We start from the raw sequence: 24,832 nt of genomic DNA on the forward strand, positions 1-24,832 counted from the left end.
TTCATTCCAGTTTTAAGCCATTAATTTAACTTAAAAGAAAAAAATGTTATTCCTTCCCCTCAGTAGAGAACTAAGAGACAGTTTCATTATTTTACTGAGTGAAGATTGAGCTTTGTGGGATGAAGGAAATGAGTAAAATGAAAGAAAGAATGGGGTAAAAAGCTAAGAAATATTTCTAATGATGTTGTAATTGCTTTCTCCATGGATGGTTATGATAGCTATCACTTCTGGTTCGCCACCTTTGGAAGTGTACACTTTATAAAAATGATACAGATTTTTCCAACTCATTGGGCTATTTCAGAGCAAGCAGTGAGAAAGTATTCAATAAGAGTTGGACTTGGCAATTTAATCAAGATTTAAGTTAATGAAACTTTGTCTTTCTTGAACAAATATGATTCAAAAGTGAATAAGCTGTGGAAGCACAGTGGTATTGCTAAGCATGGTACCTTTGTTTCTAGACTAAAACCATTACTGGAGCACAGATACAGAGATGTGCTTTGCATTTCTTCCTCTGACACAATTCACATTAGTCTCAGTGCAAAACTAAGGTCTATGAAAACTCTACTATACTTTAACGCTAGTAGTCCGGGAGCCAAGCAGCTCATTTGATCAAAACACAGACAGACTTAGCGGGGGAAGAGTTCCCATTTTGTGTAATGAAACGTGCACACGGGTAACACGCGGCTCACATTAGATGTCCATTCTCACCGTAAGAGCCTAACTCTTCCCACACAAGCACAGCAATGAGACTTCGAAGGGGCAAAGCAGCAAGAGAAAAGCTATTTGCTTCCTAATAAGAGTAACTGAGTGTGCAAGAGAGGAATTAAGAATTTACATGCAGCAGGAATAAGAAAGAAGAAGATTTCAAATGGTCCATAATTCTGAAATGTAATCATGTGCCTCTTGGAGCACGTGAGCAATTCCATTAACTAATTGGCTTTACCTGCATTAAGCTCAGAGAGTGACTACTCATGTGCTTAAACACAAATATATGATTAATTATCCCCTATTTGAGGGCCCAGTCAAGAAGGATGGATAGTGTAAACAAATGGGTATGTACACATTTAAATGTTTCAAGGTATTTTCTTCAGCAGTGTATAAAGAAAAAACATTCAAACAGGCTTTTTTGGTGGAAAAATCTGTTTCTTGGATGCAAAACATCCTTAGAAATCAGCATCTGAATTAATATACAAAATTATTTTGCTTAGAGTCTGTAGCTTCTCATCTAATAAAGTGTTCAAGCATAATCAGTCACAACTGACACAGCTCATACACCGTGTATTTGCTTTCGGTATGCCTCAGAATGCAAGACAAAAACACGTGTCCTCAAGTAAATTCAGATAATAAATGGGAGCTGTTAATAATTCCTTGCTCAGTTCCTACCAAGAAACTATTCTTAAAGAACTGAAGTTTCAAATGCTAGTGACCATTTTCACACATAGAAAAAGCTTGCATCTCCCAAATGTTTTAGTATCCAGACTGCTGCAGGAGTCTATTATTCATTAATTAACATCTCTTATCATATACTAACTAATGATTTTAATTTGAATAAATAATTGGTTGGACCTTAAACTATTTTTTTTCTGTAGTTCATCTATCATATCCATATAAGCTTTACTCTTCCATGCTTCTTCTTCAGTTTATCCCATATTTTATTTTGGGAGTATTATTATTTAGTTCCAAAAAAAGAGAAAATGCCCCCACCTATATTTCTAAAACGAGAATAAAATGATTAGCAAGATGCTGTCTGACAGGCCACATCTGAACCTGGAAAGGCTCATCAGCCCGCAATGCAGAGTTTGAATGAATTAATTTTATGATTTCAAAAAAAAAAAAAAAAAGGTTTCTTCTTTAAAGAATTTCCTTTTCTAATTTTGCTTTTAAACACGAAGCTCAAACTTTTGGTGAAATAAAATCGAAAAATAATGTAAAAACCCAGTAAAGAGAGCGTGAAACGGTGCTGAGGAAACGCAGCCTGAAGCAAGCCCACGGCTGCCGCGTTAGGCCCTTCTGGGGGCATTTTGCTCCCGGGAGGCGTTAGGAAATCTTCCCGGCCACGTCACGCTGTTGCCGTCTGGAAAACGAGGACAGATTACTGTAAATAATTACATCAGTTTATCGCTGTCTGTTGCCAAGAGAAACAAGGCCTGGTTGGAAATATCCACTCGCGTTGCCAAGTAACCTAATCTTTAGGGAAACCGAACGCCCCCCGGCCGAGCCCTCCTCCGGCCGTCAGCCTCTTTCCAAGCTGACGCCGTCGTGGCCCCAAACGGCGTCTTTTCGCAACGGTTTCTTGGGTGCCCCCACCCGGGCCCGGGCCGGGGCAGGGCCCGTCGCGGGGGCAGAGCAGCTCGCTGGGTACGGCCGCGGGGCGACCGCGCCGCCGCCATCGTCGCCGGGGCGAAGTCGGCGCCGCTCGGGCGCCTGTCGGACCCCGAGGGGATGAGTCGCGGGGCAGAAGCAGGCCTTTCCGCTTAAATTTCATCCCAGCTTGAAAACGCAGCACTGAAATCCCTATTTTTTCTTTATTTTCTCTCAAATCTTTGGATCGAGCAGGCTTCCCCTCCCTAGCTCCTCGCCCTTGTGGCTCTCGTTTTCTTTACAGACTTTTGCTCTCTAAAACCACAAATACAGGCCTAAAAAAAAAAAAAAAAGAAATAATAACCCTTCTGCCCTACGTGCCGCTTCACCGCGGCGAACTGACGAAGCGCTTTCCCGTCTCACCAAAAGCGCGCTGCGCCTTTCGGATTTAGACGTGTTTCTAGCAGGTCTTCGATCAGCTCTTTCTAACGTACTCCAGTTTCCCCCATGGCCAGTGTCCGCCCAGCTGCCCGCACACCCGGCCGGAGGCCTCGCAGGCCCCTTGCTTAGGGCTCGCGCTACGCCAAGCCTTTTGCAGCCTAATTAAGTGATTTCTCCCCGACCCAAGAGCCGCCCTGCAGCCCCGGCCGGGAGCGACTGGGCGGCAGCCGGTCGCGTTYGCCTGCTCCCCGCGAGCCCCGTGCCACCGCTTCGCTTGCGCGCGCTCCCCCCGTTCTCGCGCGTCACCGGGCGCTGCCCACGGCTCTTTGCCGTGGCTCACGGCTCCCATACCGGGGTCAGAACAGAACCCTGTTTTGCTTCTTTCTTGGCTTTTTTGGAAAACAGGATGACATACCAGTTTACACTAGATATATCAACTTCTCAACTGTATAAGCAACTCCTCTGGGGATCTTCAAGGCCCGCCTGGATGCAACCCTGCCTACCATGCTGTAGGTGACCCTGCTGAGCAGGGAGGTTGGACGAGATGATCTCCGGAGGTCCCTTCCAACCTTACCGAATCTATGATTCTATCATTCTATGACAAGAAAAAAGAAATCCTGTTTTACAAAGGCCTTATTTTTCCCTTTTTTCCAGCAGTAAGTCCAGTTATTTTCTCTGTGACATCCTTTGTAGATTAAACCCTAACTTATCATGTTTCAGCATTGAATCAGGATATAAATACAGTACTCGTGTTGAATCAGGGCACAAATGCTTTCTAAGATCTGATTTGGACAGCTATTTATCTCCTCTGCATTTCACATTTTTTCTGAGGACGCCTTTCTCTAATAATATCCACAAAAAAGAGCTATTGTTTACCTTCTGTTTACCTTTAATTATATTTAATTTTAATTTAATTCTATGAGTAAAGCCGTTCTACCAAAGCATATTTCTGCCTAACCAGTAATTTCATGATTGAATGCTTTCAGATATATCTTCCCACTAACTATTACTTTTGTTAGGTCAAAGCCTAAAACCGAATTAAAAAAAAAAGCTTGGAACAAGGATCATCTTTTTGCCCGGGGTGTCTGCAGAAATCACATTTTCAATACAGCGCTCCACCACTCCAAATCTAGAGTTAAAATTATTTAGACCAAGAACATTTACTCGTGATAAAATGCATTTCTTCTTATTCCTATATCAATTACTCATAAATTTTTTTTACTATATATACACATATATAGCTTTATTAATACATATATCTGTAGATCAGTATGCAGGGTACAGGGTGTAATGAATCAAGTCTTCTCTGGAATTCAAGTAATGAAATGTCTAAGTACATAGAGCTATCTGTGTAGCTCCTGTTCTATTTATGGAGGTTGTTCCTTTGCTTTCATAACTCTAATAGGATATACAAATTGGCATTGACAATACACAGTTATTTGCCTCCTAAGGTTCTATATTTCCTGTGTATTTCTGAAGGTCACCAAGACTCAGCCAAACCTGAATCAACAGTCATTTTAATTCCCAGTGTTTTCATTTCACTGTAAAGTAATTATCTTATAGATTTTTGTGTAAACTTATTTACTGTTTTTCTTTTCCTGCTGGATAAATATACAATAACTAAACTAAATTCAATTAGAAAAGTGTCAGAAATATTGAAAACTTAATGGCATTTTAAAAATTACACAAGTATTCCAAGCATAAAATGATTTTTCATGTCACAGTTTCAGGGCAGTGACACCAAATCCTTATCACAGAATAGCCTGTGACTCAGAAACAGAATAAAAATGTGATGATGGTTTGTGTTTTATAAGTCATATATTCATTGAGTTATATACAGTGGATTTTATATTTGGATTAAAGCACCTTTAGAAGATACAAGATAAAAAATGCAATATTCAACATATATACAATCCTATGGATTTTGGAAATCAGAATTTGTCCTTGTGTGTTCAGCTACAGCTCCATGCCTACTGTACACTTCCCCTCTCACCTCTCTGGCATAGTATTTTAAACATGTTATGCTCTCAGAGACGCCACCATCCCAAGAGGCTCAAAGCACCGTGATATAAAGAAACACTTGGATTTAAGCACACGTTTAAATCCGGCATAAGTCTATGTGCTTTGTAATATCAAGAGGGTCTTAAAGATAAGTATGTGCCTAAATATTGTTCTGACTTGGGGCTAGAAACAAGATTTACCCTCTGAAGGAGTGGAATTGTAATACCCTAGTGCAGTGATGATACTTTGCAAGATTTATTTTTGAATATAGCAAGAAGACGAACCTCTCAATTAATAAAAAGGAAAATTATGAATCAACAAACACTGGAGCCTCTAATAAACAGGGAAACACCTTAGCTTGTGCTGAACCACAGGCTTCATCCTGTGCAGCATTCAGCTTTCATAAAATACAGGTTTGTTGGCTGCATTCAAGAAAATAATATGCTGCCTGTAACATTATCTGTTTTCTTTGAAAGAGGAATGATACGGGATAAGTTCTGGGATAAGTCCATGGTACCTGCCTTTATGACATGACATGGTTAGTTTGAGATTATTGAATTGTTGTAGTGCAATTTGAATGAGAAAAACTTACTTGAATGCGTTGGCATCTCCGTGGACCTTATAGTTATCTGCACCAATTCTTGAGATAACTCTTGTCACAGCAATAAGAATACCAATATTGACCTGAAGAAGAGGGAAAAGACTGGTCAGGAAAATAAGTGCCACACGAGTGAGAGATGCAGAGCGCCCTAAGAGTGTATTGTACAAACAGAACAGGAAATAGGAACTTTGCCTGCTGTATTTCTTTGGTGGAAGAGGTTTCTAATTTTGGGCTGTTGTTTGACCTAACTGTCACCAGAGTTCCCTCTCCTCTGCACTGGGTATTTCTTGCAGCAATTAAGAAATGCTCAGGGTCCCTATTTTACAAATAAACATCCCAGTACTCTACCACTGACTGGCAAATTAGGCAAGAATTTCAATGCAGAGGATGTGTTTGGGTAGGGGTCCTTTGTGCTTATATATGCACCTACTTCAGAAAGCACCTTCCTCACTAGACTTTGTGGTGTATAATTCCAGTTCCTTCCCAAAGTCAGCTTGCAATTTAAGCATGAGATGTATTTTAAACTAGAAATAAGGAAAACATGTTAAACTCTGTCCTTCAACAGCTATACTCTTTTGATGTCAAACTCAGCAGAAACATCCAAAAAGTGAAAAGAACTCCCACCAGAGATCTAGGAAATCTTGAAAAGACTAACGTTAAAGAGATGCAACAAAAGAAAGTTTGCTGTGGAGTCATAGGTGAAGAAAGAAAGGAATCTTTACCATTTAAAGGAGATGTGGCAAACGCAGTCTTGTTGTGAAAAGACCTTGGGTTTAAAGAAAAAAGAAAAGCGAGAAGGAGAGAATGTGAAGGTGAAAGACATTTTCCCCCCTTCCTGTCCAAAATTACATATCAGCTACAAAGCAGAATATTTAGCATGAAGTTAAGAAAAAGAAAAGAACAAACCTGTCTTTAACTAGAGAAAGAAAAGAAAGAGAAAAATTCAGAATGATACCGTTATCAGTTAAAACTCAATAACCGTAATCTATTTCGACATAAATATTCTAATGTTGGGAGATCAGGGGGTGAATTAAAAAATGTTCACATTTGATGATAATAATTTCCTTGATATTTTTCAAATCATCGGTCCACTCTTTTAATTGTAGCTACATAAGGGCAGAACCTCACCTCGTGTAAGGTATGAGCGGGAGCTGAGAGAGAAGCTGAGAGAATTCATTTTCTGCCAAGGCTGTACAGCCCGTCCAGAGCGTTCCTCGTAGGAGCTGACAGCCTTTTAATTACAAGTGAACTCGTTGTTCAAACAGCTTTATAAAGGTGAATAACAGTTTCAGTGTTCAATGCCACTGGGGTGGTTTTTCCTGTTCCCACCAAATCATATTCTGAAAATATTTTTTCTGACTTCTATGAGGCAGTAATGGGAATTTTTGAGCAACTCATTTGTATGCTGAATGTGTAGGTTGACTGAAGCAGCAAACAGTGAACATAAGGAGGCTACATTTTCTGTTTTCTTCCTCTTTTACTCCTCCTCCAAACTCTCCAGTCATTTCTACTGCATGTCCACCAAGCAACCATCCTCTCTATTTCAACTTTCCAGGGGAATTTCACAGGAGAGGCCTCTCTGTACCCCTCATATCTTTCCCTGCATATTATCTTTTAGTAATCTCATTTAGTTTTTATCAAAAATACCGGTTTTCCCTTCTGACATTACCTTGGGGATGTCTCACTAACAGTTCTTCCATTCTTAACTCTTCAGACACTACTAGATTTTGCTTTCTGCATAGCATTTCTAAAATATGCAGACTATGTATAAGTAATGTATTTTGAAAATACTCATGCAAAATTTCCAGTGTTGGCAATCAAAAGAATGTCTTGCCAAGTTAATGAAAGTTATGGTAAGTATGATAAGTGCCACTAAAGGAATATTCAGAATCTTACAGATTCTCAGTCAAATTGGACATGAACACTAGGATCTAGTCATCAAAACAACACAAGCTAATCTCAATGGAGACAGAAACTAGGTGGTTTTCCAAAGCACAAACTGTTCAGCATTTCTAGTTGAATTTTAATTTCATAATCATATATATGAGAAATGAAATTGGAAATTTTTTTTGATATTTTGAATTGTCTAAAATGGAGGTTTATAAATATATTTTGAGATCCTGCTCTTGTCCAGTCAATGTGATTACATCCCTTTTGGGAAGCATCAGTAACATATTTATCAGATGAAAAGGAAACATTGTGATCTCACTGCAAATAAAAAACAAGGTACTTGTAAAATTAGCAATGAACCATTATACTCAAGTCCCCAAGTTCTTTGTTTAAATTTCCTGAACTACTTGAAAATTTTTGTTTAAGTATTTTGAGAAATTAGGGTATTCTCATCCAGTCTAAATAAACAGATTAGCTACAGATGTCTTCCTTTGTTAATGTTTCAGTAAGCAAAGCATGGAGGTATTTCCGCTGTCATTATAACAGGAAACCAAAATACAGCCACTGAATTGTTCCTCTAGTGATTTTTTTGGCATTTTGCATAAATACTGTGCCAATGATTTGAATAGGGGAATGCTTAGTTGATGAAACAATCATTGTATTTTAGCCTATATCACAAAATTCAATCTAGGAGAATAAACATTTAGATAAGAGAACTGTGTATTGCTCCTATTTCCTACTTTTCCGGAAGGCCAGATTGCCTGGCAGTTACAGTTATTTTGCCTCAAAATTACACACAAACTTAGAATTTATTTGCTTGCAGGCACTGACCACATTCTACTTTTTTAAAAACACAGCTAAGAACAATAATGCCCGTGTCCTAATGCACAGGGCTCCTTTCAAGTTGGCTGGACTGGCCCCAGGCACTCGCCACTCTTCGTGCATCCGCAGGAGCTGCCAGTTCTCATTATTGCAGGCGTCATCCAAAGCCCACCAGAACTCATGGAAAGATCCCAGCAACTCAGTGAGCTCTGGCTCATGCTAGTGCCGGCTTCACCTGCTGAAAAATCATCAGATCGGGACTAGAGTTTAATGGGTAAAAAAAGATCTCTTTCAATATTATCTTTTCTCATCAACATTCCTTCAGATCAGCTTTTTGGATACGGAAAAACACAAAGTGCATGAGCCAAACTTTTTTTTCTTAATCATGCAGTCCTACTTATAGGAACGGACATGAAAAGGAGAGCATGCTCTGACCTACAGGAACTATTACAGTTGTAGCACTTAATGCTGCAGCCCTTTGCCAACAATCCCACCAGGAGACTGTGAAGGTCTAACTGCAAGAGCAGAACAAATGCAGCAATCAAGTCGGTGGAAGTTTTGTCACAGAAAACAAAGGAGCAGAAACGCAGCTTTAACTCCGTGTCAAGGTGGATAGCTTTTAAAAGGGCTGCTTTGCTGTTTTACAGAGTTTTACAAAGCTGGGATAGAAATAAAGTGAGACAAATTCTTTCCTTCACTTAGGTTTCTTTGCAGGGTTTCATCATCCACATTCCCTCTAGGACTCAGGAGATTTTTACTGCTTCTTTAGTACAGTGCAGAAATCCCATGAGTAAAACCCTCTGATCTGGTGTGTTGCATTTTAGCCAGGGAAAGGCTTGGCAGTACAGAGGAATTAAAAAAAAATGGATAAAGCATATTGCCTTAATTAAATCCATTGATCAGCTTTCCTTAAAACCATAAACTACTTTAGGCTCCTCTTCAGTTTCAGGCAACGGTATAGGGAGCTAAAATGGACTCTTCCAGTCCACGCTGTAACATACTCTCTGATGGTGTCAGTTAATTTGATTCCTATCACAACATCATTAGTAGCATACTAACGCTGCAAGTTATTGCAGCTGCAGCCCATTGCTACATCACATCATAATGATTACTGTGTATTATACATTTCCATACAAAGCTAATCAATTAAGTTAGACTGATGTTCAAAATTGTGGGAGTGATTTTAGAAAGTCTGATTCCACTCTTAGCTAAACTAGACCAAGTGCAGAAAGAATAGATTAAATTATTTTGGATTTGTAGGTGCATGACATAGTATTAACTCACGTAGTGTTACACTAGTCAGAGCTGAACATCAGAGTAAACCATTAAGACTGGAAAGGGAATGCACAAGAAAAATAGTAAAATAAAAAGTGAAACAGATCCCTGATTTCTCCTTTTTCTTAACAGTAATCTTTCATTTCTAATTTCTTACAATTCCTGTGAGTTAAGTAAGAAGAAATTTAATTTTAAAGTTGTTAAAGCACTCATAACTGAGTGCTAATAAGAAAAAGTGAGAAGCTTAGCTCTTGTGATCTGTTAATTTATGCTCCAGTCCACCACAGCACTTAAGTATGTACTCAGTTTCAACAGCTCTGAAGACTTCGATTGTTCCAGGGCTTTTGAATGCCATGGGTCCAATTCAGTCACTTTTTCTTATGATGAGTGATGCCTAATAAGGGACACAGCTGTCACTTTTAAATTAGTAGACCTACTTGCAGAGTAAGCTGCTGTTCAACATAGGAAAATGAGCCTAATTCTTCACTGCTACTCATAAAGATATGATTAAATACCATGAAGCCAATAGAACTTACTAAATCATGTATGATTGGGAGGTATAAGAGGAGAACATCTTTTCCTGTGTGTTTAATATAGCAGCTGCAGACAGTGATGGCAATGTCCACCTAGGACCTAAGTTCCCAGGAGTATCATATGAAGATACTGATTACAAAGCTGATGACCCCACAGCATTGAATTGTGTTAGCAATATGCTAAGGAAACCATTCAGCTCCACAAAATTGCTGTTTAGTAGAAATACGTGTAGAAAACACCAGGAAAATTACTGTTTACAGGCAAAACAATAGAAAGAACTTGTCACTACAGCCCAGTATTTTCACTGCACACTCAGCTGGTTCACGGTTTCTAGCATCCCCACTGCTCCATAGACATAGATACTTTCAGAAGAATTTCCTTAATTTTGCAATATCTACAGAAACACACCCAGACAGAAGATGGCTGATAACAAACAAAGCCTTCTGCCAGAAGTTCTACTATCTTGTTCCAAAATATCAGGTGCTTTGTTTAAGTTTTTCCTTTGAAGATATTTTTTCTCAGACCAACTTCAACTGAGATTAATTTGGTTTCAAGTTAATTGCAACAATTTTCTTGCAACGCTGCCATACAAGGATGTTGTTAAGGTTTGGGTGTTGGTCTTTTGTTGTTGTTGTTGTTTTTGGGGGGGTGGGAGGAGGAGGAGGAAATGACCTTTAAACCTTAAGAAGCAGCTGGAAGCCAAAATACCTACATGCCTACATGTAGAGGGAATTATTTTTTCCTCACATCCCTTGACTCAAACCCCAAGAAAAGCACTCTTTGGATAAGGGAATCCACATAGGGTTGGGATGTTCTGTGAATTATTGCCTAAAAAAATATGCATGAGTATTTTCTCCCAGTCATCCTCCTGGTACATCATCCTGCTCAAGGCTCCATGATGTCTCTAATGACTGCGAGGCTGCGGCAGGACAAAAGGAGGATGTGTCTGCCTCGGCTCTGGGGAGTGAGAGGTGAAAAGAGCAATCCCCCTGTTTTCTTCCCAACATAATCCTTTTTCTTGGCAGGGAAAAATTATGGATTAAAGTAGTCAAAAATTGCTTTTTATGACATATTTTCAGAGCAGGACGCTAGTTCATGCAACTCGTTCATGCAACCAGTAGCTAATTTGCTACTTAGAGAACTCAGGCATACGTGCACACACAAAACAGTGTTTAGACTTGTTATTTCCCTATAGGCACTAACACATTTTTCAGATAGCATATTCAATGCCTAGAGAGAATAATTTGTAAACCAGCTTGCTGCTATTTTGGGCAGAGCTGGGTTTAAACTGTTTAGCAAATTGTTCTACGTGGATCAAGCTTGTGAACTCATTCTTTCTCTTTCTCAAAGAATTTGTATCCCTACAAGAATATAACTTGAGCTGTACAGATATTATATATCGTAAGTGATAGCCAGACAGTTAAACCCTTACTTTTATGGCAAGCAGCTATGCATGCAAACTGTTGAAGTCTGTGTTCACTCAGGCTAGTAAGTGCTTTACTATCGGGAACGTTTTGATTAAAACTGTCTTTGGACAGGAGCTGGGAAAGATTTGATTTTACTGGTTGCATCTCGTTCCCTCCGTTGTGGCTAAACAATGGCAGGAAAGCAAGTGCTGATGTAATAAGATGAAGTTTGAGAATTACATTATTTTAAATGTTCTCCAGTCATCAATACCTACATATCTTTGAATATAGAATTTCATACAGAAGGTCAAAGGTAGAGACAGGCAAGAAATTAAGCTTGCTGGAGTACAGTCCAGAGCTGTTTAGTCAGTTCTAACCCAGCGATCAACATTTCTTATTTATACCTATGTGCTTTCACCTAGGTAAAAGAAATTCTATCCTAACTGCACAGGGCTTTTCCAGTGCTGCTATTAATCATTTGATGAAAATACTAGCATGAAGCCAATTTCTGCCACATCAATATACCATATATTTTTTTTAATGTGTGTATAGCCTACTGTTTCAGCACTTGCAGCCTGGAAGAGATGCTGGGCTGGGCTGCCTATGAGCGGTGCAGATTTAGCCATCTCGAGGCCAGTGTTAGGGTATTCACTGAGCTGCAGCTGCAAATGGCCTGTGATCACAAGGCGCAGCCAAGCTGCCATCTCCTGCTTGCCGAGCAGCTATGGAAATATGCTGTACTGAACACTGGCTATAAGTAGGGCTCTCCGTCTTTCCTGTGGCTTGTGGAGATGGTCCTTCTGAGCAGGATCTGGGGGGTTTCTCTGTGTGGGGAATGCTGGGGATGTCTCTGGACTTTCCCTGGGAATTCCAGCTTTCTCAGGGAAGTAGAAGGTAGAGTCACTAGCTTCCTCCTGATGTTCCTCCAAGCAAATATCAGGCTCTCATTTTGACCTGCATATCCTTAATTGGCACCGTAAGCACAGGCTTTGGTCTAGATTTGGGCTCATGTCTTCAAAATCGAAGTAAAGCTTTAAAGGAAGTAATGATTTCACTGATCAGTAGGTCTATTTCGCTCACATTAGAGCCCACAGCAAAAATCATATATAGCCTGATCAATTACGGTATTGGCAATAGTGCTGCAGAGGAATAGTCTCCCACTTAATCCCTGCAAACAACCCTGACTCCATAAGCAACCAAAGCAATTAAGCAACAGTTCTCTGTAATTTAATGCGTGGGCATGATTAAACTGCGGTAGGACATTCATGTATCAGTATTTGAGCCGTGAACTCGCACCTGCCTCTGGAAGGATTGCACCCGTTATCATCGACACAAGCGACCGTGGCAGCCACCTGGCCTACACACAGCCATGTACAACTATATACGAAACACAGCCTGCAGAACTGCTTCTTGCCAGGGCTCTTTCTCAGAACCAATAAAGCCTCCAAGATTAGTCAGTTCTGTGTAGTTATTAATGATCCCAATAGGCTTGTTCAGGAAAGGACTGTCCCAGAATTTTAGGCTGTACTTTCGTCTTGGACTAGTAAAATGAATAGTGTGAGAATTAATATGCACAGATGAATGTACTATCACATGCTCACTAAAACTGGAACATAAACGAAATAATTCTGAACCATTCATCTCTGTAGTTCAATCAAGTTCAACAGCCTGGCACAAAAATTGGCATGAGACCTTCAAGTAAATTCCGTTGTGTGGTTGACACAGATGTGCAATAAGAAAACGGCAGCAGCAGTAGGTTTACCTACCAGAATTACAAATAATGCTGGTGCCACAAAAGCCCAGATTGCTCCATTCTCTAGCGAAAGCCAGCAGCTGCAGAGAAAAAGCAGAATGATTTTTAGATCAAACACAGTCATTTAATCAATAATGTTCTTAACCAAAAAAAAGAGAGTAAAAGAGAGTGCAAAAAGACTGATGAGTTTTAAAAGCGAAAGACTTGATAGAGCATCAGCAAGGACTTCCTCTCTCCCCACATCCTCAAGGACTCGGAGGCAGGATCTCTGCTTTGTATCCTGCAGTGAGCCAGCGCAGCTGTCTGCTCCGACCCGCCTTGGCATGGCATCGAGGATGGAAAGAGAGGGAGAAAGGAAATGTAGTATTTGTTATTTGTTGTTCCTCTCTACTCTGTAGTGGGCCTTCACTGGTTGCTGTGAGCACTGTCATGGTAGCAAGAGAAAGATTTAAGACTTTTCTTCCTTGCCTAGCTGGGAAACATGACATAAATGTCACACTTCTTTCTTACATCGGTGACTATAAAAGCTAGTTTACCACACAGAAAAAACAACTGTTGTTCCAAGTCTTCTGCTTAAACTATGGTAGGATTGAAAACTACAGTATTCTCAGATAAATTTAGGGTTTCTTTTTTTCCAATTTAGACTGAAACTCTGTTCAAATTTCTTAACAATAACAATTCTAAATCTTCAGATGTTTCATTGAAGTTCTTTTTAAAAGAATAAATATCTTTAATCAAAGATTATTCTCATCTCATTAGCTATGGTCCAGTCTCCACTTTACTCTGCACGTGGGGTAAGCAGAGTGCTCACATTGGTGGTCACTGTAGGTGCCCTTACGCCTCTGCAGCAAAAGGGAAAAACAGACAAAACGTCTCAGGAGCTTATAGTGTATAAGTACAGTTGTAGCCTCAGCAGTAAACAGCAAACCTGAGTTTCTAGACCTAAGAATATGCCTACGAAGCACAATGCTTCTGGTTTATGCAGCCTGTCTCCCGACTCATCAGCAAGATGGTGCTGAACTATGGCCCTATTAAAAGATCTGCAAGAGTTAGCCTGCCCACCGCATTTTTCATTCTTATTGCAAGTGGAGTGAAGACGCTTTCATACTCACTTTTTACTTTCTCCGTAGCTATCTGTGGCTGATGCTGCAGAAATTATGCAGATCGCCAGCGGGCAGCCTGCAAAAAGTCAAAGTTGGTGGCAGTATTAGTAACAAAAGTGCAGCTTCCAGTAAACCATGCAAGTTCAGCTAAATTGCACTTGGACAACAGAACAGCTCAGAGTTATTCTAGAATTCAGGCTAACTCTGAGTCCGGCTGTATAATATAACATGTTTTAATCAATTAACTTCAAACAACAAAATGACTTTTCAATAAAGCAATAATTTAACAGTTAAACTGAATTAGTTCTAATCTCGTCAAGAATCCCTTTTTTTTAAACTCATTTTTTTAATAGAATTTTTTGCTCTTGCTTTTCAAGAAGTGATATTCTGTGGTGCAATGTCAGGCGTAAAATAAATAATTATTTTAATCACTCTCCCCAAGTAAGTGCACCTAGCTCACAAACTCAGAAACAATCTAGGACACAGAGCTGAGCTTCTCACGTGGGCGCCTGACTTGCAAGCAAGAAGTCAGAAATGGTGACATTTCCTTATCTAGAGCATTGCAAGCGGTCGTTAAAGACGGTTTTGAGTAGGCAGGAGCAAATTAAGATCCCACTTAGAGGCCCAAACAAGATTTATTTTGATATAAATACATAATAGCCCTGCGAGATCTCTGCGTTTAAAGTAGACTACGTTTCCAGATGGGCTTTGACGGTTCCCCGGGGCTGCATCCTGGGAGGTGCTCGGTTGCTTTACAGGCTTACGTAAGAATTACACAAAGTCAAGACAACTGCGGTTCTGCCGTCAGCGGCAGCTGCATGTCTCTGGCCCGTTGCACTGTGATATCCTGTGGTGCCACTTTAGCACAGCTTTCCAAGCCAGTAGCTGGAAAGGAAGCAAGGTTTTTCTTGCCAGTAGTTCTGAACATAGTAAAACCTCATTTCTTTAAATATTAAATATTTGTCTGTCAATCTCTGTATAATTTAATAAAATCTGAAGTTTGGGGTTCTTATCATCTTACAGAATTTAGTAACCAGGTCCCAGACAGAGTATTATGTATGATAGCTTAAGTAAAGTACCAGTTTTCTCTTACATTCTACTCTTTTTTGCATGAGGTTTTTACAAAATCCTCTGATATTTAATTTCTGCTGACTCTTGCCAGCATCATCCTCTGAAAATTCTGTAAAATTCTCCTGTAATGGCAGGACTATAGTTTTTGAAAGAAATAGTTTGATTCTTTTATGACTGTGATTTCAAACAGCTTGTACTTATAAATGAGAAAGACACCCAATAGTTAAAAAACAGCATCTGCGGGTATTGTTTAGGTCTTAGATTTTGAAATTCCTTCCGCAGGCTGGAGTTTAACATCTGTGAACTTGGCTCTCCCACGCTTGCCTTAAAAGTTTTATTTGTGTAAGACCTAAGCAAAGGCAACAGTTGGTTTACTATCACATATGTGTATTAAGAAAGGACAATCCTATACACGTGTGAACAAATTCAGGAATACTCATATTCAACACAGCAATTAAGCACAAGCGTAAGCCCATCTGCTGAAACCCGCGCTGCCATGACTGTGTGAACTAACTATACTAAAAGGTTACTCAGGTGTGTCTGCATATTTCCAACCAGATCTTCAGTTAACAGGGGGACGTAGCTCTGCTGATTGGTATTGCTCGTCTTCTGATGCGAGTTCCCTTCCCGCAGCAAACAAGCTCTACCTTGATGACTTTGCTGCAGAAGCAAAAATACCTACACCTAACTCTCTCTTGTACTTCTCGTTTGCCTTTCTTTTTTTCCCCTCAAATCAAATGCTGGACATGCAAAGGATTTAGCATGACTCTTGATCAATTGTAAACAACAGTGAAGAAGAAAATTAAATAGAGAGTTCTTTGGGAAGATAATAAAAGTTATGCAGATGAAACGTAGTGCAGTCATCTGTATAAAAAGAGCTGTTAAGTCAGAGAAAGTAAAACGGTCTGCAGTCTACAGTGCAGTGTTTGTTTGTCTTTACTTTGCATTAACAGGATATTAAAAGGTAGATGGTAATGGAAGCAACAACAGGGTTTTCTTTCAGTGAAAAAGGAGTGTTTTTCCTCTAAGAAACAATCATTCAATAAATTTCATAAAGGTTGAAAAAACAGATTTAGCTTCAGGGCATCATAAGACTTGATCTGGACTAAAAAATTTATATGGATAATATATTATACACAAAAGTAAATGTGCTTGCTTAATCCTTTGTCAGTAATAATTGCATAAGAGCTGTAAAATTTAGTCTACATCCATAATAGGCAATCTTAATGTTGTGTTGGCACTGTTTTTCATCCATGAAAGAAATACGATTATGTTTTGTTACTGTATCTGAAATGTTTTCTCAGTTAGCAGATGTTACAAATATGCTCACCAACTCTACCTCAAATCACCAAATTTATGATGCAATAGACTGTACTTTCCAGAGCACAGCATCGGATGGAAATGTTCTCGTACAGCATGCTGGCAGCTGAGCTATGGCACGGGCGACATCTGTGTCCCTGAAGCACCCGAGCAACGGAGCATCGCATTCGAGCAGGGTAAATCATCCCACAGCGAGCTCTGTGCAGCGGCAGCTAGAGTTCCTCTGGTCCCCCAGCCAGCTACTTTAAAGCTACTTCCAGAATCCTGCATCAAAATGCAGCCTGCAGAGCAGGCATAAACTCTAAATATTAGGGCACAAGAAGCCCCATAGCGCAATCCTTGCTCAGACAGGAGCCCGAACGGAGGTACTAGGGTGGAGAGTAAAAAAAAAAAAAAATAGATTATCAATGTCCATACTCTTCTTTACCATTAAACTTCATACCTAATCCATTTGCTTTAAATTTCTCAGGCACTAATGATAAATAAAATGAAAAATACCTGTAAATCTACATGCTGTATTTTGAAAGCTTCTGTGTCTTCTATATATAGTAAAAAACTGAAAGGCTATAGAAACTCTATAGAAGACAATTTGAAGCAAGCAATTTTAAGACATTAATTCTAAAAGGCTAAATATGTTATTTATAGAGAAAAGTGAAGCATTAGACACAAATGAAAGTATTTTTCTCTCTAAAACCTGAAATTATCTATTTGACTTGATGGGGAAAAGTATATTCTCTCAATTTTTTTGTAGAAGTTAATTTCATATGATTTTCTTTTTCTCTATTGGTTTATACCATATCCATGGAGATGTCTGGGACTATATTAAGCAGCAGCAAGTAAGGTAGTTTAGATCTTTTGACAGCTCAGAATGAAATCTCTATTCTAAGCGTATATATCTAAAGGAAAAGAAATTGTGTGGAATAGGAAAACAGTCTAAGGCCAAAATGCTAGAGAAAAATCTCCAGTATCACAAACTATATCACCAGCATCCTGCAAATGGGTGAGAGGGAAAAGTTTTGATACATTAATCTTTGTGTGTTATACTGAATCACCAAGGCAACAAAGTATTCCCCCCCACCCCCAATCAGTCTCAAGGTAGTTTTAAAAGTAGGATATTATCATCTTCCTCAAATTGCTCTTCTTTTGAATTACCGACAACTGCAGGCTTTGAGGTAATTTTAGCACCGTTGGGACTAAAGATAATACACAAGAACTTCAATCAGCTCTGCACATTTGGTAACCTGCCTCTTTGATTACTGTTGAATTCATTTTACTGGAGTAGTATTTCTCAGAAATCTCAGTATGTGTTAGGAGATCAGCAATACTCTCTCTAGAGGTCCTTGATCTACTGTCAAATCTTGCCTCAAGATTCACCTTGTCATTAACATAGATTCTGCAAACTTTTATGCATGTACATCGCTTAAATAAGAACGATGTGTCTGGATTGTTAAATTCAAGGCTGGGGTTTGTCATTAGTCCAGGAACTGTAAGTTTGCAATAGTTGAATGCATTCACATTTCAAGTAAAAGTGAAGAATGAAGAAATGAGCTACCTGCTTTGACTAACATGAGATGGGACATCCTTGTCTTTGACTGCTTTCTATCATTTTTGGTCAGTATAATAATTATCCAAGCCAAACTGTAAAAAAAACTGTCCATTTCTATCAGACATTGGAAGCTGTGCATCTATTATTGTCTCAGGATAGGACAGGAACGCTTGTATTTCTTTTGACAGCTGCACTCAAGGCTAAATCACTCTCATTCTAACTGCCAAACAAAATAATTTTAGGATAAAGCTTGCAAGACTTTATCAAAATGTGGGAATTTTATGGGATTATATATGACTTTCCTCTATTGTATTTTCATCACGATCATGATGCAACAGACCAAATTCTACACATTAGAAAACAAGCTGAAGGCAGTACTGACTACAGTTAGAGTCCTGACCTCTAATTAAACATTTCTAGTGAAATGTTTCTATTCATATTCAAGGCCAATATGCTAACAATAGAAAAAGTTGGGACCTGACAAATCTAGGCGTACTTTTAAGCAGTCCTCAGGCTTTGGCAATTCTAAGCATCTACTAAACTAGTGAATGCAATGTGCCTTTTGTCTCTAAAAAAAGTCGTTATTCAGCAACATCCATTATCAACTCAATGAGTATTAGAGTTATGTACCAGACAGTGAACTGTGATACTGCTGACTGAATGAAGGTTAAGCAGATATTTACCAAGAGATAAACACTTTGGAGTGCAGTTGCCTAGTTAAATCATTTCAGTGATGTTTAGACACACTTTCACCAATGACATAACGTCAAATATGATTAAGGAAATTCAACATTTAACTCAACTGCAGATACTCTGAGCTGTACAGAAAGAAAAAAAAGAGAGAGAGAGAAAAGCAATACAAACTATTTTCTTTTCACAGCAACATGGTAGATTTACTGGATTTTAGAAAGCATATTTTCCCAAGTCACTGCAGGAATAATAATTGGAACTTGCTTTCAAAAATTAAAGTATTTGTCAAGAAGGACTTTTGAAATGATTTCACAGAGAAATATATTACTCTTATGTGGATGGTGTCTCCAATAGTCCCTGTGCTGCACAGGGCTTGGCAACAGGTTTCTCATGCCATCCTTGCCAAGAACACTGCTAGAAGAACTGAATATAGAAAATTCTACTGTTGGTGCCTCCTTATTTTGTGATGAAAATCTATTTTGATCACAATACCTACTGCTGGTCCTAAGGGATTGTCCTCCAGAGCTTTACTCAAAATACCACTGAAAACCCTTTTTAGCAAGCACACTGCATCCCACGGAGCTATGCAGCAATAGATTGTGCACTCATTGGGCTAATTACTGCCCCCTGAGTGACAGCAATCATATTGCAGTAGCCTGAGGCCAAATGCAGTATTCTGTTCTAGCGGTCTTGCATACAAATTTCATGCTCGTCCTTGTCTCTCCTAAATTGCAATGCAGATCACTGCCATTTTACAACAAATAGGCCTTACGCAAAGTGCCAGGAAAAGAAGGGTGAAGGTATATTGTGATACGTATAAACCATGAATTTATTTACACAAGATGATTAATGACCAATTGCAATTTAAGTTAATCAAAGCATCTGCTATAAGCAAATGCCCTAGTGAAATAAATGCCAGCTAGCTAATTAATTGTGGGTTTTTTTGCATAGCACTTTTGAAGGAGAAAATAGATCCCTGGTACTACATTTTGTTGATTTGATCCACTTGGATTTATATTTCATGCGCTTTAGATTTAAAAAGATCACAAGAAACTTCTCTAAAACCAGCAAGTTTTTCTACATTTAGCACCCAGTCTAGAAGAATCTGCAGATCTCATGTGTCTTCAACCTTCAACCTGTCTAGAGTCTCTTACTCTTGGGCCCATATGCATGAAAAGTATTAACATACTTCCCTTTAGCTGCTTTAAGTAGTGGTTTTATAAAAAGAAAACTCAATTGGTTTTGCTGAAAATAGTTTACACAAATCTACTGCACTGGAAGTGCAGTAAAACATCTTATAAATGCTTTTAGCACCTGGGAACTTTAAGGTGCATACTATTGGCATGAAAATTGGCCATTCCTTAAGGAAAATAAACAATGTTACACCAATCAGCATAAGGACACATTCCCTAAGTCTTTTAAGTGAAATAAATAAAGAGAATGTTAACATGATGTTAACATGAAAAATTGCTTAGCTGTTGCTAGTCCTTTAATTTGTATTAATCCATTTCCTTGGATGGTTTAAGAAAGAATAGCACCTTACTAACCTTAGATTGCATTAAAAATTGGCAAAGTTAACATATTTGCTGTAAGCAGTACAGAATTTTACTTATATCCAGTACGATCCAGCAATCCATGTTAGATATTAACTGTTCTAATAGAATTGCAACATAAAAAGAGCTGCTCATAAGTTTTATGAACTAAAGAAGGTAGCAGGAATGAAAAAATCATTAAATAAGTACATTAAAAGGACACCATGACTGACGTTTTCAGGCCAGTAACTTAATGCTTTCTTCCATCCCCACAAACTAGTCTCTATCGTATCTGCAAATTCAGACTCAAAAGTGAACTTGGTGCCTGGTTAAGGCAAACAAGTTCTCTTGACTGAATTAATCTGAGAAAATGTGCAATGAAGTTCATTTTTAACGAGTTTGGCAGTAAGGGTGTCTGAATCAGAGAGAACTTTTTTACTGAATCAGAGAGAATTTTTTTACTGCCTGAGTCAGATGGACTATTGGTTGACAAGGAACAGTGCAAAGAAGACAAACTAGTTTCATGAGTGGAAGAACTCAAAAATATACCCTCTTTGCCAAGATTCCCTGAGCATCAGCTATTCAATAGTACTGAGTGAAAATGTTACTACCTTTCTTTTTAGAGAAATTGGTCAAGAAATGTTGTTTGCCCATCAACAGTAAAACTAACTTGGGGTTAAAGGGTGTTGCAGATCAGATAGGCAATTAGAGAACATCTAGATGGTGGTAGGAGAGAGTATACTTTGGTTCCTGCACTTAAAAAGCTGTACATTGTTATCTGTGATATTCCTGTATCGAAGGACATTTTTATTCTTTATAATAACACCGAGCTTCCTTGCAGCCTCTTTCACCTAGGGATTTCAAGGTGCAAAACATGAAGTCCAAAACTAATGAACTCTTGTGATACTCCTGAAATACTGCACCTATTTTGTATGTATGGTGACTTCAGAATACAGATATAAGTTAGAATCAAAAAAAAAAAAGAAGAAGAAGAAGAAGAAGAAGAAGAAGAACATATCAGTGCAGTGACATCTCCCTCCCACCCCCTACTATTGATTTTGTAATCAAGGATCTGATCTGGCCTTAGTGAAGTCAAGAAATTTAGTGCAGCAGGACTATATATTTTATAGTTTGATTACAGTCAGAAAAATTACGCACATTCTTCTCTAACAAACCTACTCTCAGTAGGGAAAACTAGGATCATAAGAGCAATCTTTTACATACGCTTCTGAACAGTGTCTGAGACAGGAATCATGGCATGACAAATACATTCACATTGTACGTCGTTATTAAAAATTATTCTGAAGTTCAGTTTCATGCATGCTATAAAAAATAGGCGATTAGGATCCATAATATAATCTTGTCTTATGGTGAAGAGATTGAAAGCAAGCAGCTACTAAATGCTTACCCCATCCAATTCCATAGTAGTATAAGTGCTTACTCTCTTCTGACCCAAATACTTTGATCACCATACTATAGAGATGAAATCCTTCCACTAGCATCCACGCAAAAGCACTCAGGAAGAAAAAATGAAGGAGAATGGCCAAGACTTTGCAAGGCACCTAAAATAAGAGCAAAAATAAATACATTAATTCTTTGTGATGCAGTCAGAATGGTAAGGTTTATCAATTTTTTTTTGATAATTTTTACATTTACATACCAAATACTAAACCACTGGAGTAAAACATTCTTAAAGAATGGAGCACAAGAAGACTTATTTTTCTACAGCATTTTGAGATAGCTTAGGAGTAACAAATTGTCTTACTGTTTCACAATCAAAACACAAAAACCATTGCTAAACATGCGATGGAAGCCAAACTGGTTGTTTGTGTATGAGCAATACTCTGTTACTAGAGTCTACAAAAGATTTAGGAACTTGAAACTGCATCTTCAGTTGCCTATTGCTGAGTATGCAGGAAATATAGGAGGGTCAGAGAAGTGCTGGTTCAGATGCTGGCCCGTACCCTGCCCCCTGTTCGGTGATGGCGGGAAAACCGCATGGGTCAAACTACGTTTTTAACACGGTAGAAGTTCAGTAGCTCACCTGAGTTTGAGGGAAAGCTGAAAATTTTCAAAATAGGGTACCACATTGAACTTGATCTTTAACTTCATTTTGCCAGTGGCTTCTCTACTTTGCTGTTCTTAACTGGATAACTCGCAAATTAAATCTTACTGTATTCGAATTCTGTCTATCCAGGTAAGAAATTCAGTAAAATCTTCATATATCCCTTCATCAGCAATTCAATACAAACATTTTAAAAAAATTCTACAAGCTATAATTAGTTCTCAAGCCCTAAATGCTTTTTCTTGGTTATGTAGCTTGCCTGTCTATTTAAATTCTCTATTTCCATAGCCTGGAGTATGTATACAAAGTCATACTTGACAGGAGCATATCAAGTGGTTAAGGCAAAGAAGTGAAAGTCTTCTCTTTATAGACAATTTGAATCCTCCTTGATAGTCTTTCGTTGCACAACGAGCTGTTTTGATTCTGGAAATAGAAACTAATAGGAAAGTTTAAGCAACAGAAAAATGCCGTCCAGTAAGTGAGTCCAACTGGAGTGAACTGGAGCATCTGCTTCAATTTAAGCTATAAAATGTGAAAGTGAAATCAATGCTGCCGCAACAGAGCAAGGAATCCCAGGACAAAGACAACGTAGCGAGAAGGGAAAAAATCCTCCCGAGTCAGGCTTAGACCCGGCCCCGGCAACGCTTGCGGCCTTCTGCGGACTACACGAAGTGCACACGGGGTTTAAAGCTGGGCTTTCCCCCCCCCGCTGCCATAGCACTCCCCAAGGGTTCCTCAGGGGTAGCGTTACCTTTTTTCTAAGTCTCCTATTAACCTCCCATATGCAAACGGTGAAACCTAATCCTTCCTCCTTCCCCACACCTCACGTAGCCTCCCAGCACATTCTCCTTTCGCCACTTTTTGAGGATGTCTCGCCACAATGACGAGTGGTTTCACGCACCATGCAGCAACTGAACGGCTGTGATTGCCAGTGATTGCACCTTGTCCAGCCTGCTTTCAGTCAAGGTACGCTTTAAACACTCTCCTGGAACGAGTTCCAGCTACACCCTGGGCTTGCATCGCCTAGCGCACTGGTGGTGGCCACCCTGCTTCAAACCTGCACCGTCCCTGCTGCGACACAGGCAGAATTTCGGAAGAGCTGCTAGTATGCAGCCCGTGTAAATGGGAAGATTTTTATTTCTCTTCTTCATCTGGAAGACTCACATTTAAGATATCGCTACAGCTGGAGTCTGTGGGCTGTGGCAGCATTACCAGTAGGAACCAGCGTGCTGGAGCAGTGTCTGCACACGTTAATAAGTGGTTCCCTTTGTTGTGTAGGCTTACGTGCACTGCGGTGGCATTTTATTCTTTTTGTGGATGGTTTGGGACTCGGTACTGTAATGAAGATTAAAACCTTGGGACTTGGTAATGTAATGAAAATTAAAGCCTTCCAGTACCTTTTCACTTGTGTTCAGCTGGTTCTGTGCTGGTATGGGGGCTTTCCAAAGCAAATCTATTGCGATTACATGTATTAAAAAGCAATAACTTGGGTTTTAATTCATATAAGTGAGATTTGTAAGTGTTTTACTATTTTGAAATGTTCAGTGACATATAACTAAACCAGATTTGCTTATTGACAAAAATTGGAAAGAAACATTTCCAGTTAATTTTATCATAAGGCCATGAAATCCATTTTAATGCCTTTTGATTTCTACAGGAAGATTAGCCCATGCAATATAATTACAACATAAAGCTTACATAAAACTAGTTTTTTTCAAATGGATACTTTACATTTTTTGAATAGCCAAACAACGTACATTATAAAAGAACAGAAAAAAAAGAACGTAGTGCAGTAGCAGGAGGCTGGTCTGCATATAATTTTGTGTAATATTGAGTTGCAGATTTTTTACATAAAATCAATAGCCAAGTTGCTACTAGTTCTGTATAAGTGTCTCACTTATTACTTTGAGGACATTTTGACAGAATTGCCTTCTAGAAAAAGGCACTGAAAACATGAGACATTAAAAGCAAATTGGTGTCCATTACTGTATTGTACAATGCACACTACTTTTAGGAGGATGCTTGCACAAAGACAGTTCTCATTACTGCTATTGCTTGTGAGTCTGTGGAAATAGAAAAATCAGACCAGCCACTAGCAAAGCCTGTCATGCTAGTGGTTATTGAGAAAGTAAAGCAGTCTCTCAGAATCACTTCTCAGAAAATAACATTCATTGAGAACAGTCTTAAAGCAGATAGGTAAATTTGCATGCATTTTCTAAATCCAATTTAAAATAGTGTTTTCATCTTGAGTGTCAATGTTACTGCATTATACAGAACTCTCTGAAAATGTCCTTCCCTGCAGTCTGTATGCTCTGATACAGTCTTGAATTTCTTTAGATATCTATAGCGTAAACAAAAGTAGCTCATTTTGTTTATCTGGAACTGTTTTAAGTTCCCCTTCCCACATCCATAGGAGTACGATGCAAAAATACAGAGAAACAGCTCAATATACTAGCTGCAAAACCGCAAATAATAGACACA

At 38.9% G+C, this 24,832-nt stretch overlaps 1 protein-coding gene across 2 annotated transcripts in view; it reads right to left on the bottom strand.

Moving 5' to 3' along the window:
* Positions 1 to 24,832, bottom strand: part of ADGRD1 (adhesion G protein-coupled receptor D1) — a 162,062-nt gene that overhangs the window by 26,254 nt on the left and 110,976 nt on the right. For both annotated transcript variants that reach the window (XM_085321106.1, XM_085321109.1), the window contains 4 exons: positions 21,695 to 21,848; positions 14,137 to 14,203; positions 13,038 to 13,104; positions 5,336 to 5,427 (listed from right to left, as the gene is read on the bottom strand). In XM_085321106.1, coding sequence (XP_085177232.1) covers positions 5,336 to 5,427; positions 13,038 to 13,104; positions 14,137 to 14,203; positions 21,695 to 21,848 — 380 coding nt within the window. The remainder of the gene's footprint in view (positions 1 to 5,335; positions 5,428 to 13,037; positions 13,105 to 14,136; positions 14,204 to 21,694; positions 21,849 to 24,832) is intronic.

Source organism: Rhea americana, unplaced genomic scaffold (assembly GCF_003343005.1).
Source record: "Rhea americana isolate MKP2758 unplaced genomic scaffold, rheAme1 scaffold_68, whole genome shotgun sequence".
Lineage (NCBI taxonomy): Eukaryota > Metazoa > Chordata > Aves > Rheiformes > Rheidae > Rhea > Rhea americana.